Genomic DNA, 14,805 nt, shown 5'->3' on the forward strand with positions numbered 1-14,805 from the left:
AATCTTTAATAATGCCTGATCAACGACGCACTGGTGAACTTCAATATTTTTTCAAATATCCATAGCATTTGTTACAAGCAATTCAAGCGAATAAATCAAATAATTTCAGCTAAGTTTGTAATTTTTCTTTTCAAAATCAAATTATGATATGATAACTTCACAAGAAATTACACATTAACAACATTGCATCATTACAGGACTCGCATGAAGAGCTGATATAACCGAAAATAGGAAAATTTGCTGTCGATTTTGTTTATAAGATGTGAACGACTTGAAATTTGTGCACTGCGAGATATTGCACTTCTGGAGCCCGTTCCACAATTATAAGTTGAAGATTTGACTAAATGAACTGTTGCAACTCTAGTCTAACTTAACCCAGAACCGTGGAACCGGCTCCAGGATTTCAATGGCCAGCGTTGATTAGTGAGACAGCATGTTTAAATCAACAGTAACCTCAACTTACAGTCGAGTCTGTGTCATACATTTAACATGAGCTGTTCAAGATTAAGCTCGATTTGAGGTCTCCAACAAGTGTCCATCTAATGATCTTTTCTTATATAAATTATCACTAATTCACAAATTAGACAATCATTCAGCTATGGCTACATTTTTGTCAAAGCAGTTTAAGTCTACTATGACCAGTTAATTATGTTTCAACCGCCACAGGCTCATGAAAATGCTTTGAAAAATATGACCAATGTCTGCAAATAAGAACTTCAAACCATTTCTAATCAATCGCTACAGTTTATATGGTAACATACACAGCTAATAAACACCTAGTTTACTATCAGTTATTATGTTTAAACATTTTGTAGCTACCGATGGCTATAAATATCATATCATATCATAAACATTCATAGCAGCAAATAGAAGTTTCAAGATAATGTATAGATAATACATAAGGACGGACGTCTCGCCCGAGATAATTACCGATACCGATATTACCCGGATAGGTATCCCCTTTATTAGAAAAATAATATAAACAAATCATATTCATCAACCGTAAATAGTTTTTATTCACAAACTTCTCTTTTTTCATAAAATATACTTTTTTGATTAATTGGACGTTTTTCGTTAGTTGTGAACCTTAAAGAGTTCTCCCGATATGAATCAATGCATTCAGAGACTGAAGAAAAAGTAGATTAATATGATGGCACGAGATGTCTTATTTCATTGGGTTCTTAAGATTGATAGACCCGAAATTAGTATTCATGGGTGTGACTACATTTTGGCTTAAAAGCAGGAGCAGCTTTTCTACTTATTATTGATAATATAATATTTGAAGTGTAGCTTTTGAGTTCCATGATTTCGTGACTTATCATACTATTGTAGACGCGAAAGAAAAACAATCATTTTGGGCCAAGGGTCATTCATATATAAACATTTAACAAAATACAGTTGTTGATAAATCGTAAAACAAAAATTACATTCATTAATTACTTTATGTATCATCATTAGCTTTTAAATGAAGCGTTATAATATAACGTAGACGCGGGTGGTGTCGTCGTAGTATCATCAGAAATGTTGCCAAGCGCTTTATACTATTCTTCGATGCTACGACAAAGACAAATTGAGAAAATCATTGCCATCAGCTGAAAATATACAAACAAAACTGTTTTAACATTAAGTCCATCTGCGAGGTTCGTTAGTGGTTTCTCATTTACCACACTTCAATTTCTTCTACTTTAAATTCGAATCAATTTATCAATCAATTAGTTTAATCAATTGACACTGAAATCTTTACCATAAACTGAGAAACTGAATCATATATCTATTCAATGACTTGTTTGATAATATTTGGATTTGGAAGCCTAAAATTCAAGTTCCTCAGTGAAATTTCAACCCAGTGTATTATTGTGCCATCTGGTGGTGCGTGCAACCAGGACCTCGTTTCAAACAGTATCTGGCCTAATTCAATCTTTTGAATACTGGTATGTCTGGTCAAAGCTGAACAATAATAGCTGGTAAACTCCAGCTACATGCAAATTGATTACCGCTGAATCATCTTGAATGTTATGCGAATCATTAGCGATTAGAACATGCATGAGAAAGCTGGTGTTAAACTGCGTGGGATACACTAACAATATCAAGAATCAAGTTCGAATTTCGTGTGTCCTCATTCATCGATAATACTAGCAGTTAGCAGACCTCATAAATATCTTACCAGGAACACATATATTTTATCAGGTATTTAAAGAAAACTATTTATTTTTCAGCAGGATGATGAGCCTTTCCAGACAACAGGTCTAAAGGGTCTACAGTGAGACCATGATTTTGCAACAGATTTTCGAAGCACAATTATTAGAAAGCAGGTGTATTAATCGAATCTTTGTTAGCTGAAAAAACTTCTGATTACGTGCATCTTCAATTAGTGTCCAACTTTATCTCAACTGCCAGACATTGCAATATCAACCAGCCTTATTATCTTTAAGCTGGTTCAATAGATGTCACCATATAAAATCCTTTAATCATAATATTGCTACTTAAATTAGGGAGCGTTTGACAACCTAAGCATAATGACATCGCTACGTCTGTCTTAACCCTCTCAGCGCGTCTACACCACAATGCGGTGTATGAATCGGTGGACTTTGCTAGCACACCGCATTGCGGTGTATTGATGTAATTAGTTTTTATCTCTATTGAAAGATGGCAGCACCTGTCAAACATAGTGAAATATTAGTAACTAACAATATAACCGCGCCGCGGTGTATACACACTTTAGTGGTATTCCCGTTATTCAACACACTAGGGTGGAATTTTTCAAATTATCTCCAGCACTATAGGGTATTGATTAGTCAGCACTGAAAGGGTTAAATAGCCAAATTTCCAGTACATATTGAAACAATTGATCGATAAGACGGTTAGGCATGACCTACTCTCCTCGACGCTTTCACTGAAGCGAGGATATTAAGTCCAGTAATTAGGAAATGAGGACAGATTGTTGTGAGGATATGTAATGTAATCCATTTTTGCATCCAACAGTTTTCGACAAAGTATTTACATCTTTTAAAGAACAGTGCCCCCTATGAGAAAAATTCTTCAACCCGACCCCTGTATGAATGTAGTAGATAATTTCTTTTTGAAGGCTCCCTTTCAAATTAATAATATTATAATTATGGGGATCTCAAGAAGACATCTTTCTAGTTAAATAGCACGAAAGTCTACTTACCAGTACAGACTAGCTCGGGGAATATAATTTGCTTGTGACAGATGAAGGGTTAGTAAGTAATGAGACACGCTGATTGCTTATTTCGAAAGAGATTGAAGTGAATGTTTAGAGAATTCGACAATAACAACGAAAAAATATTCAGTCAGAAAATATTTTCTCGAGTTACTAGTAGTAGTTTATTCAACATTTCGACTAAGCTTAAAAATTCTAACATTCATCTTCAGGAATACAGAGAATTGAATTAGAGTTGGAATGTTGAATAAAATTCGGACTTTACATCATTTCTTCGTTATCATTATGGGATTCTCTATACATTATCATCATAACAGTAACACGGATATAGTGTTTTATCAATTGTTAGATCGAAGTGATGTTTAGTCGAATATAGAATTTTGAAACTGGCACGCATTGTTCATATGATACTGTGCTATTCAGTGCCGTGCTCGCAGCAGCCACGAGGATATGAAAATAACAGAAAAAATTATATTTTATGACCACACCTCTGCAACTTATGCCTGGTAATCATCTTGTATAGACCGACACAGGCAAATTGCGAATATCATTGCCAACAACTGCAAAACAAAAATCAGCCAATCGAAGATGATCAGTGATTGTGCGCAAAGAAATAAATCAGGTATCAACCACAAAAGACTAACAGTGTTCTCCCCATGGGGTTTTAGAGGGGCAGCTACCCGTCATTTCTAGTCAGCGCTCTGAATATCAACCAACCCTGTTAGAAAATCAGCTGCCTTTACACATGAATTGACGTCAATGTTTTGAACAGAAGTGAATGAAAGCAGCAGATTACACAGCAACTTAACTTACAGTCTACCGAAAACATTCAGCATTGACAATGTTACACTAAATAATGAATAAAGCCCCTCCAATATCCCAGCATATGGATAACACTGCTAGCTACTTGAAATAATCTTTTCAAATAGGTATCAAACATTTATCAGCACATAACACATTGAATGGAGTCTTAGTGACTGAAATCATGAAGTCTTAGTGACTGAAAATGTTTACTTACCATTAGCAAGGCAATACCAATCCCAACACCGGCAACAATAGGAATGTTATCCTCAATGGTTTTCACGACAGCGCTGTAGCAGCCCTAGTAGAAAAGTAAGGTGGGAAAATGAGTGAAAACAATGACAGAATAGGATAGAAATTTTCAATACAAAAGACAGATATAAGTCGAAATAATGCACCAGCCAGCCAACCAATCATATCCATAGTCTCTAAACTCCAGCCATATTCTCTAATATTCATATGCACTATTCCGACTGAATAAATTTGACATGGACCAGACTTTTATCAGTTCATTCCTGAAAACACAAAAAATGTCTTACCATTTCATTCAGGTTTGGATTTTTAACTGTATTAGGATAATGTCTTGGTGCAGCATTCGCTGCATCTGTCTTTCCGGTACAGGAATCAATAGTCGTGTTAGATTTCAATGCTTCACTTGTACAGCATGATTTCGGAACATACATGTGATTACCTGAAAAAAGCGTTGTATGCAGCTTATTAGTGGATACGTGAATAGTAGACTGTCCAACTCGGATAACCGTTCAAATCGCATATTTTTTCTAAATATTATTTGTCACACTATATAAAATAATTGCCCATGGGCCATAGAGGTTTACCACAGCCTTATGCAATGGAGAGATGAGATGATCTAATGTAGTTCTAAATATATCAGAAAGCGAAATACAGATGCAATTGGTGTGATATATAAGCAATTACATTGTTGAGAATTATCGGTCCCCGTAAGAGAAATGGTCTGTGGCAGCTGCACGACTTGAACCCATTGTTGCTAGGAGGATTTTGGTTACATAATGGATCAATGATGGGGAGTTATGAGTTTTGATGAAAAATTACTTACTCGAACCAGCAGCCATTTTTTGTTCCTTATACCAATCAGAAGCACTCCACGCATACCAAGATGAATTTGATTGGTATCCGCCTTCCATTCCACAGCAAGTAAACTAAGTTCAAAACATAAATAAAGATTGAAATAATGCGTCATACCAATACTTTAAATAGCGATATTCCATTCGTCCACTTACAAGTGTCTGAAAAGCGTTCCATGCATCTGTGGCAGCTAGGTTAGTCTTGTTATTAGCTGTGTCAATACCGTATTGCTTCAACATCGACTTACTCATTTCCTCCTTCAATATCGTGACTGCCTGATAAGAAAAACGTCACAAAATAAATGTTTTCATCATTGAACCGGTATAAACAAAGCTAGTCTTCATTCATCGAAATGGAAAATTCTAATATCAGCAGACTGCTATGAATGTAAGCCAGGTTTTGATTGCTAACATTTTCCAGTTCAGGAATAGCAATTTCAGTTTTCGAAAAATTCTCCACTGGACGCTTCCACAAGGTTTACAGATTATCCTATTCCGCAATAGGTAGAGCATATTCTGGTCTAAATGAACGCACCAGAAGAAAATTCGGGAGACCAATCGAAAATTGCTTTATATTAGATAAGAAGATGATGTTCGAAAACTGGCTGTTGGAATATCTTTCTCCAAGTGAAAAGCTGGCTACATTGTGGACTGTATTTGTGATCAGGTTTGAGGACATGGGCTACAGATTTGAGCAAGGAACGATATGAAAATATTCCCAATTGACAATAGCTACTGGCAGAGATCAGATCAGTGAACTCTTTTCCCACATCCCCACAATATTGGCTATTTTCATACACAAAAAAATACCAGGGACCAGTTGCTCTTAAGTTGGTGACAAGATATAGTGACAATCAAAATATCATTGCTGCTTATCCGCCGGATATCTGACATCTTTAACCAGCTTTTGGGCAACTGGCTCCTGGATATTTCACATTTTTCGCATCAGACTCCTGTACTGGATAAGCGCGACGGCTTATGACTTCATGCATACATACTTTGTTCTTGAAAACGACAGCGAGAATTCCTCCGACGAGCAAAATGATGAAAATCAAGAACAACAAGGCAAAGAACTGAAAATATGATTGAAACGAACATACATTAAACCATTGAACTACCGGGTATTCAAATGAGACAGTAATTTAAGCAGATTTCAAATATCAGATACCGGTAGGTATACCGTGTAGTTATTTCTATTTTTAATAATTCACATTAACGTAGCCTTGGTGTTAGTATTCTATTTTGCTACATGGCAGATTACTGACTGGTTATGTAATAAGAAAGTTTCACTTTTTTTTAATACAAGTTGTTGAAAAATGGGAGAAACATGAACGCTTCTTCCAACAGCGCCATTCCAGAAATATCTACTTAATTTTTTTGTGCGTGTCTGACAAAAATAACCTCATCTACACCATCAAAGAGTAGAGTAGTTACACATACCGTTCCGAGCATACACTTGCTCTCCTTGATCGCGCCACAACATCCGAGGAATCCGAGAATGAGTACGATAGCACCGCACGCGATCAGCAAATACCCAGCCGTTTTATACATGTTCATCTGAAGCATGGCGCCGATATGCTCGATCGCGCCGGGGTCGGCGATTATCCATATTCCCACTCCGAGCACCGCTGCACCACCGATCTGCAAAAATTGATAATAATTTTAAGCCAAAATCTCATGAACACTTTTATCAGAAACGCTAGTTTTCGGTGGCGGCATCTACAATACATTGGATGCTTAACCAGTACAAGTAAATTGTTTTTGCCTGCCATATTAATTTCTCACTACCCTCATGCCCCTCACATGAAAGTAAATTCACTGCTATCTAAAGATTATGAAAAAGAATTTCAATTCACCACCTGTAACGCCTGAAATAGTGGAACTATCTCTAATTACAGACATTGAATGACAATAAAGATATTTTGACGCTGGTACAAATTACTTACGAAAATGAGGAAATTGAACAGAAACACCGCGTATTTCAGGAACTTGCCACAACCTTCGAGAGCCATTATTCTCAATACTTATCGATCAGCAGATTACTGAAAATACAAAACATTCATTTAATTAGACCCTATTCATTTCTCACATCTAATGAATTGTACGAATCAAATCTACATAAGAACCCTAGGTTTTATGCCGATATAAAAAAAGAAATTGACATCGTCAATGCCACGACCGACTTATATGAAGAACCATGGAATGTTAATAGAAAAATGGCGAGGTCAACTCAATCGGAATGCAAGCATTTATCAGTAGAATATAGGACTCTTCAGCAGCTCACAATATTGAATTCTACGTCTCATGGATCTAAGACGGATCCCAGTCCAAACCCTAGTTAGAACAAAAACCCCAGAGCAATTCTCTTTTAAGTTGGACTGATAAAAAATCTGATTTTTCGAATGATAAATACCTTTCAAACACCAAAACAACCGAAGTCTTCGGGAGTGTTCAGTACAGTACGGTATAAATAATGTGTGGTATAACTTGACCTTAATTATATGGAAAACGCCTATGATTTCACTATACTGTCGCGCTATCGATCAATAGGTAATGCTATATATAAAATTCTAATACAGTCAATTTCTCGTGATTCAAAATACCGGTGTAGACATAGCCTACCTACTGTTGATATAAATAAAACTATATAGAATTGATAAGGCCGAACTATATTTATATGTTTCCCCGAAAAACCTGTCACATTTTGAAATCTGTTTTCCATTCAACCATTAGATATTGCTGAATCGAACTTGGTCACGTTTTTAAAAATCCCAACATAAAACTAGAGCAGTGATGCCTTCTTTGATTCTAGTTTACACTAACTCTCTACCAGCCGCTTCTCTCGGGGTTGCGGATTATACTTTATTGGAATCGGTAGAGCTTCGTCGGAACCTGCCTGAGCGAGAGATGGGAAATGCTGCACCCCCCACGAAATTGACCTTTTTGACCGAGTCATGATAATTGCTATGACACAATCTGCAAAACATACGGTGCTTTCCGCAATTCTGTACATGACTGAAATAATCATGGAATTCAAGCTACATATAATCATTATGATAAGAGGTTTACACTTGCACTCATTCCATACTGCTGTATATTTAGACATTTCAAGCAGAATCAACAAACCGTTCTCAGATCGACGAACCTTGACAGCAAACCTGAGAAAGTAATTCGATGATTAGCATAATAATAGCTCAATCAGCAGATAGATCGATTAATTCCGGAATTTTCACATTTTTCAAATCCTTGCAATCGGTTTTTCTTTTTAAACAAAAGAAAAAAACAACAACAACAAAAAAAAAAACCCTGGAATTTTGACGCATAACTTTTACAGATCTTACACTAATAACATTTATCAAGCTTTCAATATTGATCATAATCTGGACAGATCATATTTCTTAAACTTTAACACAGCATGTACATAGACTTCAACGGTGTATGGTTTAGACAGGCGATCACGATACTTCGACAACCTTCTTAAATTTTTGACACATTTTCATGATTTTCAAATTTTTCAAAGCTCAATCACAAGAAAAAGCAATAGACTGTAGCTACACATTGATATCTCAGTTGTTTCGCAGTAATTTCGACACGTGTCCAGGTTTGGTAAATCTTATCTCAAATCATGGTTTATGACCAGTAGCATGGTTCCCAAAGTTATATGAATTCAAAATTCCCAAGTATTTCATGGGTGATTTTTCAATTTTCCCAAATGGACACACATTGTCATGCAACAGTCAACATTTTAGCGGTGACTGGTTGATAAAGGTGATTTTCTAGGGAAATTGCTGAAGAAAGTTGCCCTTGGCAAATGCAATATGTGATATGTAATGAATTTCCCAAGTATTTCCCTGATTTTACGAAAATTTTTCAAATTCCCAAATATTTCCAAACCGGGAGTTATTATTTCAAAATTCCCAAGTTTTTCCCAATTTCCCTGTTCTGCGGGAACCATGCCGTAGATCCTTTACTCATCAAAATTGGTCGTTTAATTTAAGTCGAGATATCGCATTTTAAATGTAGCACAAAAGAACGCGACAGAACGACGTCTGGTTGGTAAAAGTCACACACAAAATATTCGAATAAACTGCCTCGGCGGCGGTTGTTGGATACGCTGGGATTGTAGAGCGATGTAGATCAATGTTGATACATCCAGGACTAGGTGAATTGTACACAAATAAATCGATACAAACACGGAATGGCCCGAAAAAACTATTTATACGAAGAGAATATCTGACTAAGTGGTTAGCAAATATCAATATTCAGGACATATCTCTTAAACACAAAGGATTCTTCAAAGGAGATTTTTATCTATTTCAACCCTAGAGCAACAAGACTGCTTTCATGAACACATGAAGCCTGCAATGCGATTCATAAAATGAAACCGGTTCTATTTGCACAATAGAATATCGTTAAATTTATTCAAATTTGAGGTTGATGTTTCATATATGCGTTAAGCATTGCGCGAAGCGGCTCTTTATTTTGTAAATATTCAAGACTATTTTTCCTATGAATTATAAATGAATGCCTGTATGCATACACGAAGCAAAAATCATTTCAGGTAACAAGTTCTAAAATGAATTATTTATATCTCATTAACAATAAACCGAGTAATTTGCCAGCATCTTCCCGGTCATAAAACAGAAGGACAAATAAAAGCAGACTTCAATATCATAAAACTGGGACATTATATCGCGTGTACTGTAGTTGATACAAAGAAAGGTCACCCAGAAAGGTCATCTCATTGCCAGGCGCGCGGGTTTTAAAATACCCGATTCGATACAGTGAAACAATCGTGAATTAATTATGAGATTTTGTATTCAATTTGCCACCTCCTCCACCCTGTATACACTGAAGAATGAATTGGTTTTGCATGAATTTTATACATTGTTACCATGGCATCAGGATCAAATGGCGCTCGGAACAATTGTGCACTAATACATAAATAATCGTATCGCCACGACTGAAATACTTCCAATTTTCATTTCCAATTGGAAAGAAGACATGTTTGAAAAAAATTACCTATGTCCAGCAAAATGTCCTGCATTCATTTGGTCACATGCATTCATTCATAAATGCACCATCAGTTATATTAGACTACCAGAGACAAACGTATGTGGTGTATGTCGCAGCTCTTGGGAAAAATGGTCGTTGGCTTCCCGAACCGCACACTAACGTAACTATGGTAACTGTATTCGAGTGTTTGAGACAGACACGAGCTACTATAACACAAATATATCGGCCACAGTATAAGTAGTTTAATTACTAGGCCTGCACTCTCACGGGTATCAACAACAAAAACCTTCTGTCTGATTAAGGTAGCTTACATGTCATCAGTGTTGAAAAAAGAAGTTGATGAAAAAGACTGTATCTAAAAAATTTAATTGTGAGAGTAACAGTATTAATAGAAATATCAGCGACATCATTCAAGTAGGCCTAGTTAGACCTGTACTCTCACGAGAAGACACGAGCATTTAGAAAAAAAACCCTTCTGAATGATAAAAAAGGTCTCTGGTGTTACTGCTAAGTCACATTTCAACAGAGTTGTGAAAGGTGATGAGAAGTTAAAAAAATATCGGATATTCGAAAAGTACGCACGGCGATACTGATATCGGTTTCGAGTCACGCTTATAATTAATGTCGAAAATCAATAAAATAGCCTAACTGTTGACAATATTATGCGTGTAATATGTACAGAGTTCAAAAATACACGCCACGCATCATAATTCCAACAATTAAATCCAAAACGTTTATCTACAGCTTTCATCGGCAGGAATTCAAACCCTATCTTGATTTTAGGCTTTCACTTATGGCTGTGGTTATTTAGCCGGATCCGGTCACTGACTTCGAAGGATATTTTGCCGGATATCGTCTCTACTGATTTATTCCGCGCATGCCCAGAGAGGTGCCCGACTTAGAAAATTCGAAGAAAGTGTGGAGGAGTCTTGAGTCTGAGAAAATAGAGCGGATAGAGCGAGACTCGAACCCGGGCCAGCAAATTACTAGCGCAGCGTCTCCCCACTAGACCACCGAGCTCGCTGAAAACCACCCGAATGTTTTAACTAAATATAGCCTCACCTTACCCTAACCCTAGTTGTGAAACGGAACCCTCTGGACCCTCTTCTCACCCTCTTGACACTATAAACCCTAACCCTAAAAACCCAATAAAATAAGCATAGAATCTTTTAAAATTATCAAATGAAACTATTTCTTAAAATTTTGACTGAGGACTTAGTGGAACTCTTTAAAATGTTTAGGGTGAACACTCCTGTCTCCTGCAATGACCGGAGTACAGTTCAATCAGCAGTCAAGGACCACAGGGGTTTGGCGATGGGCTTGGATTTTATTTCCGGGTTGTTGATAATCTCGCGAGAATGGCGCTAAATATGAACTGCGAATAAATTCAAAATATCAAGGAAATACCTTGTGTTTATATTGTTTATTTATCCGATATAAAGTTTTGATAAACAATTGGTCGTTAAGAATCATTATCAGACGGTCGCCACGCTACTATATAAAATAACAAGGGATGAAACGCAGTTCAAGTCTGTGAATATGTTAACTTTTCATGTTGAAGTTTTAAATGCGATGACGTCATCAGAATGTCACGTGACTGTCCCAACTTTCTGGCCGAAAATTTAAGTACAGCGGAGGCCTGGCATTTCATCCCTTGTTATTTTATATAGTAAAGCGTGACGACCGTCTGATAATGATTCTTAACGACCAATTGTTTATCGAAATTTTATAGATAGCGGATAAATAAACAATATAAACACAAGGTATTTCCGTGATATTTTGAATTTATTCGCAGTTCATATTTAGCGCCATTCTCGCGAGATTATCAACAAACCAGAAATAAAATCCAAGCCCATCGCCAAATCCCTGTGTCAAGGACTCAATGAGTTTCTAGTTTAGCCGCGCGAACGCACGACACATGACGTCAAGACTATAGACTAAGCGAAGGCTAAAAACGAAAATAAACGGACCCTTTCATCTTCTCGATTAACTCGCCAGGAGGGGTTCAAATTGATTGACAGCAAAAATACTACGACGAAAAGGACTTAGGAAGGTAATACATACAATTCATTTATCAGTTTACATGTTATTTAGTGACAATTTTATGCGCATTACTTACCTAAAAAATAAGAGCGGCACCAGGGCGTTTGACCTAAATCTCACTACAATCGATTAACATTTACTCATTCGCAATCCGCATAAGTAGTGACGTCATGAAGTCATTCATCGACAACACCCAATGTTTGTAGGTTGTAATGTGAATGGAATCCGGCGATCGGACCGGAGAGACGCTTTCGCGATCGTGGTACTTGTAAGGGCCAGCAGCAATTGTGACAATTTATCACTAATATTTGCATGTAAGACAACCCCTAGGAACAAAGTATGTCGTGTGCATTGGGTTTTTTAGACTTCCCAACATCCCGGGCCCGGGGGCGGGGCAGTTCGAGTCGGCCGGGCGTCAGCGGTCCTCCCTCGGCTCTCCAGTGACGAGCGCCGATGATGAAACCGGTTTATGACTTAACAATGCAATCGGATTGCTCTAACAAATGCGCCTTACCAGGTTTTCTAGAAATCAGATATTCCCGCTCGCACACTACTTGCCTGTGGGTTGTCGACCAGATCGAGGTAAGATTCACTGTTCACATGGTCGTAAGGCGGTGGACGTCAACTGTGAGTGTTTTGACTTAAGCAGAGCCTGCGCTGATTTGGAAACAATGCGCTGTCAGGTCAGATGTATTCTATAGGTCAGGGCACGCCGCATCGTGCAGAAATTAATCAATGAACGGCATATTAAGCCATGAAATGACCTACATATTATCAGATTATATCATATACGTCCTGTACACGACCATTTCCAGCCTTGGAATATTTCTATAAACTCTGAGCTCCTGAATAGGAAAACAAAGTCTGAAGTCCAACTTAATGAGACTTCGGATAACTAACATTTTATCGTATATATCATGTTTTAGGTGTTAAAAAATAGTATTGTCCAAATTTTGTTCTGGAAGCACTACCTCAATCAAAATGACTGCAAAGCCGGCACCAGTGGAAAGTTATCTAAAACTAGTCGCTAAGACACCTTCTAACGAAGAAGTGATAGACACTTATAATAATTGGACGGGTACTTATGACACGGTAAGAGACGTCTGTATTTTGAAGAAAACACATCGAATGAAAGTGAATATTTCATTGGCGTGTCTTTTGCATTCGTAATTAGATAATATAAATGTATAATAGATGTTAATATGAATTAAAAACACAGTGGCAGTTATTGTCTTCATTTTCAATGAAATTTGATGATCCACAAGCAATGGTAGTGAATAATGTTTCGTGTATCTTAAATTTAAATTTGTTCATTTTGCAGGAGCTGACCCCGGATAAATATCGTGGACCACCAACTCTAGCAAAAACGGTAGTAAAATACGTATCGGATAAAAACACACGTATTCTGGACGTGGCCGCTGGCTCTGGGTTATTGGTCGTAGAGGTATTGACAAAAAAATGAAGATTTCATCTATTTGAATAATATTTGCTAAATGGAAATTATTTTCTTACTTGTCTTGGTCGACATCATTTAGCTAGGTGACATGTGTTAGAATATTGTATTTCGATTTTCTATAATTTAGCTGCGGAAATTGGGTTTTGTCGGGCTCTTTGATGGGTTAGACCCCGCTGTAGAGTTGGCTAAAAAAGCAATTGAGAAGAAACTGTATGAAAAGTATTACCACTTTTTCATAAAACCCGATGAACCGTGCAGTCTAGCTGATGGTAGGCGAATGCGTCTTATTAAAAGACACCCCTGACTTTCGTTTTTTTTGAAATCACGAAATGTTCTATTTTCAGGGTCGTACGACCACATAACGTGTTGCGGTGCAATAATTCCTGGCCATATTCACTATACAGGAATTAATGAATTTTTGCGCTTATGTAAAAAAGGTGAGGGAAAATTCGTTGTACATGTACCAACTATGGACTAAAAAATGTATTCTGTCGTCCATAGTTGTACAAATGATTTTTTATTTGATCGACCTTTCTTTACAGAAAAAGAAGAGAGCGATAGGTGTTAGTAATTACATGTATGTATGTACTTAAATATTTTCAGGTGGTTATGTGTTTATAGCTATGAAAGGTGGTTACATCCAGCCGGACGGACAGTTCCCCGGATTTGATGATCACTTGAAAAGTCTCGTTGATTCCGGCGTCTGTGACGTCGTAGAACGATTTAATTTCGAAAACTATTTTTTCACTGATGCAGGAGTCTTGCTTGTCTTGCAAAAGAAGTAAATGACTGATAGTCCGAATTTATTCACCAATTTTTGATGTTTTACAGTTGGTCTTTAAAGTAAACCCAAAATAAAGATGATTTACATATATTTACATATTTCTTGAAGTGTAATACTTATCATGAAACTGAATCCACTTCTATTGCATCCGGAATCAATGAACGCTTTAATGCCAGTTTACAATCGGGAAATAGCAGTTTGCGTTAAAGGCACTTATTCTAAAAGGTCGACGGATAGTTTTATCAATTGCGGTGTCCCTCAAGGTTCCATCCTGAGCCGCCTGATTTGTTGGAATGTACGACCTTCCTTCATGCTGACAACGCCTCCATACAGATCCAAGTAGAAAACGACAACAGCGTGGTCAGAGTGGTTAGCTTAATATAATGGGGTATATTTTCTAAACCTAGAATTTCAAAGTTAT

At 37.0% G+C, this 14,805-nt stretch overlaps 2 protein-coding genes across 7 annotated transcripts; one reads left to right on the plus strand and one right to left on the minus strand.

Moving 5' to 3' along the window:
* Positions 1-247: 247 nt before the first annotated feature.
* On the minus strand, positions 248-12,826 carry LOC141906426 (tetraspanin-18-like). Of its 5 annotated transcripts, none has more exons than XM_074795720.1 (10): positions 12,703-12,826; positions 7,032-7,127; positions 6,526-6,726; positions 6,084-6,158; positions 5,242-5,361; positions 5,058-5,160; positions 4,522-4,673; positions 4,200-4,283; positions 3,670-3,741; positions 248-1,592 (listed from the first exon to the last, which is right to left on the minus strand). In XM_074795720.1, exons 2-9 carry the CDS (start codon positions 7,095-7,097, stop codon positions 3,679-3,681), a joined length of 864 nt encoding a protein of 287 aa, XP_074651821.1. In that variant the 5' UTR covers positions 7,098-7,127; positions 12,703-12,826; the 3' UTR covers positions 248-1,592; positions 3,670-3,678. The 5 variants fall into 5 exon arrangements, with proteins under 5 accessions (XP_074651821.1, XP_074651818.1, XP_074651822.1 ...); XM_074795717.1 differs by lacking the exon at positions 12,703-12,826 and adding an exon at positions 12,221-12,297; XM_074795721.1 differs by lacking the exon at positions 12,703-12,826 and adding an exon at positions 10,108-10,129.
* On the plus strand, positions 12,020-14,481 carry LOC141906427 (methyltransferase-like protein 27). 2 transcript variants are annotated; one of them, XM_074795723.1, is made up of 6 exons: positions 12,020-12,154; positions 13,071-13,236; positions 13,466-13,588; positions 13,728-13,869; positions 13,945-14,037; positions 14,204-14,480. In XM_074795723.1, the coding sequence occupies exons 2-6, from the start codon at positions 13,126-13,128 to the stop codon at positions 14,383-14,385; spliced, it is 651 nt and encodes a 216-aa protein (XP_074651824.1). In that variant the 5' UTR covers positions 12,020-12,154; positions 13,071-13,125; the 3' UTR covers positions 14,386-14,480. The 2 variants fall into 2 exon arrangements, with proteins under 2 accessions (XP_074651824.1, XP_074651825.1); XM_074795724.1 differs by lacking the exon at positions 12,020-12,154 and adding an exon at positions 12,442-12,458 and having other exon boundaries at positions 14,204-14,481.
* The last annotated feature ends 324 nt before the right edge of the window (positions 14,482-14,805 follow it).

The sequence above is a fragment of the Tubulanus polymorphus genome, chromosome 5, assembly GCF_964204645.1.
Source record: "Tubulanus polymorphus chromosome 5, tnTubPoly1.2, whole genome shotgun sequence".
In the NCBI taxonomy this organism is placed as follows: domain Eukaryota; kingdom Metazoa; phylum Nemertea; class Palaeonemertea; order Tubulaniformes; family Tubulanidae; genus Tubulanus; species Tubulanus polymorphus.

What these genes read in the sequence shown, in the direction of transcription:
- LOC141906426 (XM_074795720.1), bottom strand. Translation starts at nt 7,097, where the DNA reads ATGGCTCTCGAAGGTTGTGGCAAGTTCCTGAAATACGCGGTGTTTCTG. An exon ending in TGTTCAATTTCCTCATTTTC is followed by an intron (nt 6,727 to 7,031) that starts GTAAGTAATTTG and finishes CAATTTTTGCAG; the next exon opens with ATCGGTGGTGCAGCGGTGCT. An exon ending in GGAACGCTTTTCAGACACTT is followed by an intron (nt 5,161 to 5,241) that starts GTAAGTGGACGA and finishes TTTTGAACTTAG; the next exon opens with TTTACTTGCTGTGGAATGGA.
- LOC141906427 (XM_074795723.1), top strand. Translation starts at nt 13,126, where the DNA reads ATGACTGCAAAGCCGGCACCAGTGGAAAGTTATCTAAAACTAGTCGCT. An exon ending in ACCGTGCAGTCTAGCTGATG is followed by an intron (nt 13,870 to 13,944) that starts GTAGGCGAATGC and finishes TTCTATTTTCAG; the next exon opens with GGTCGTACGACCACATAACG. An exon ending in TTTGCGCTTATGTAAAAAAG is followed by an intron (nt 14,038 to 14,203) that starts GTGAGGGAAAAT and finishes AAATATTTTCAG; the next exon opens with GTGGTTATGTGTTTATAGCT.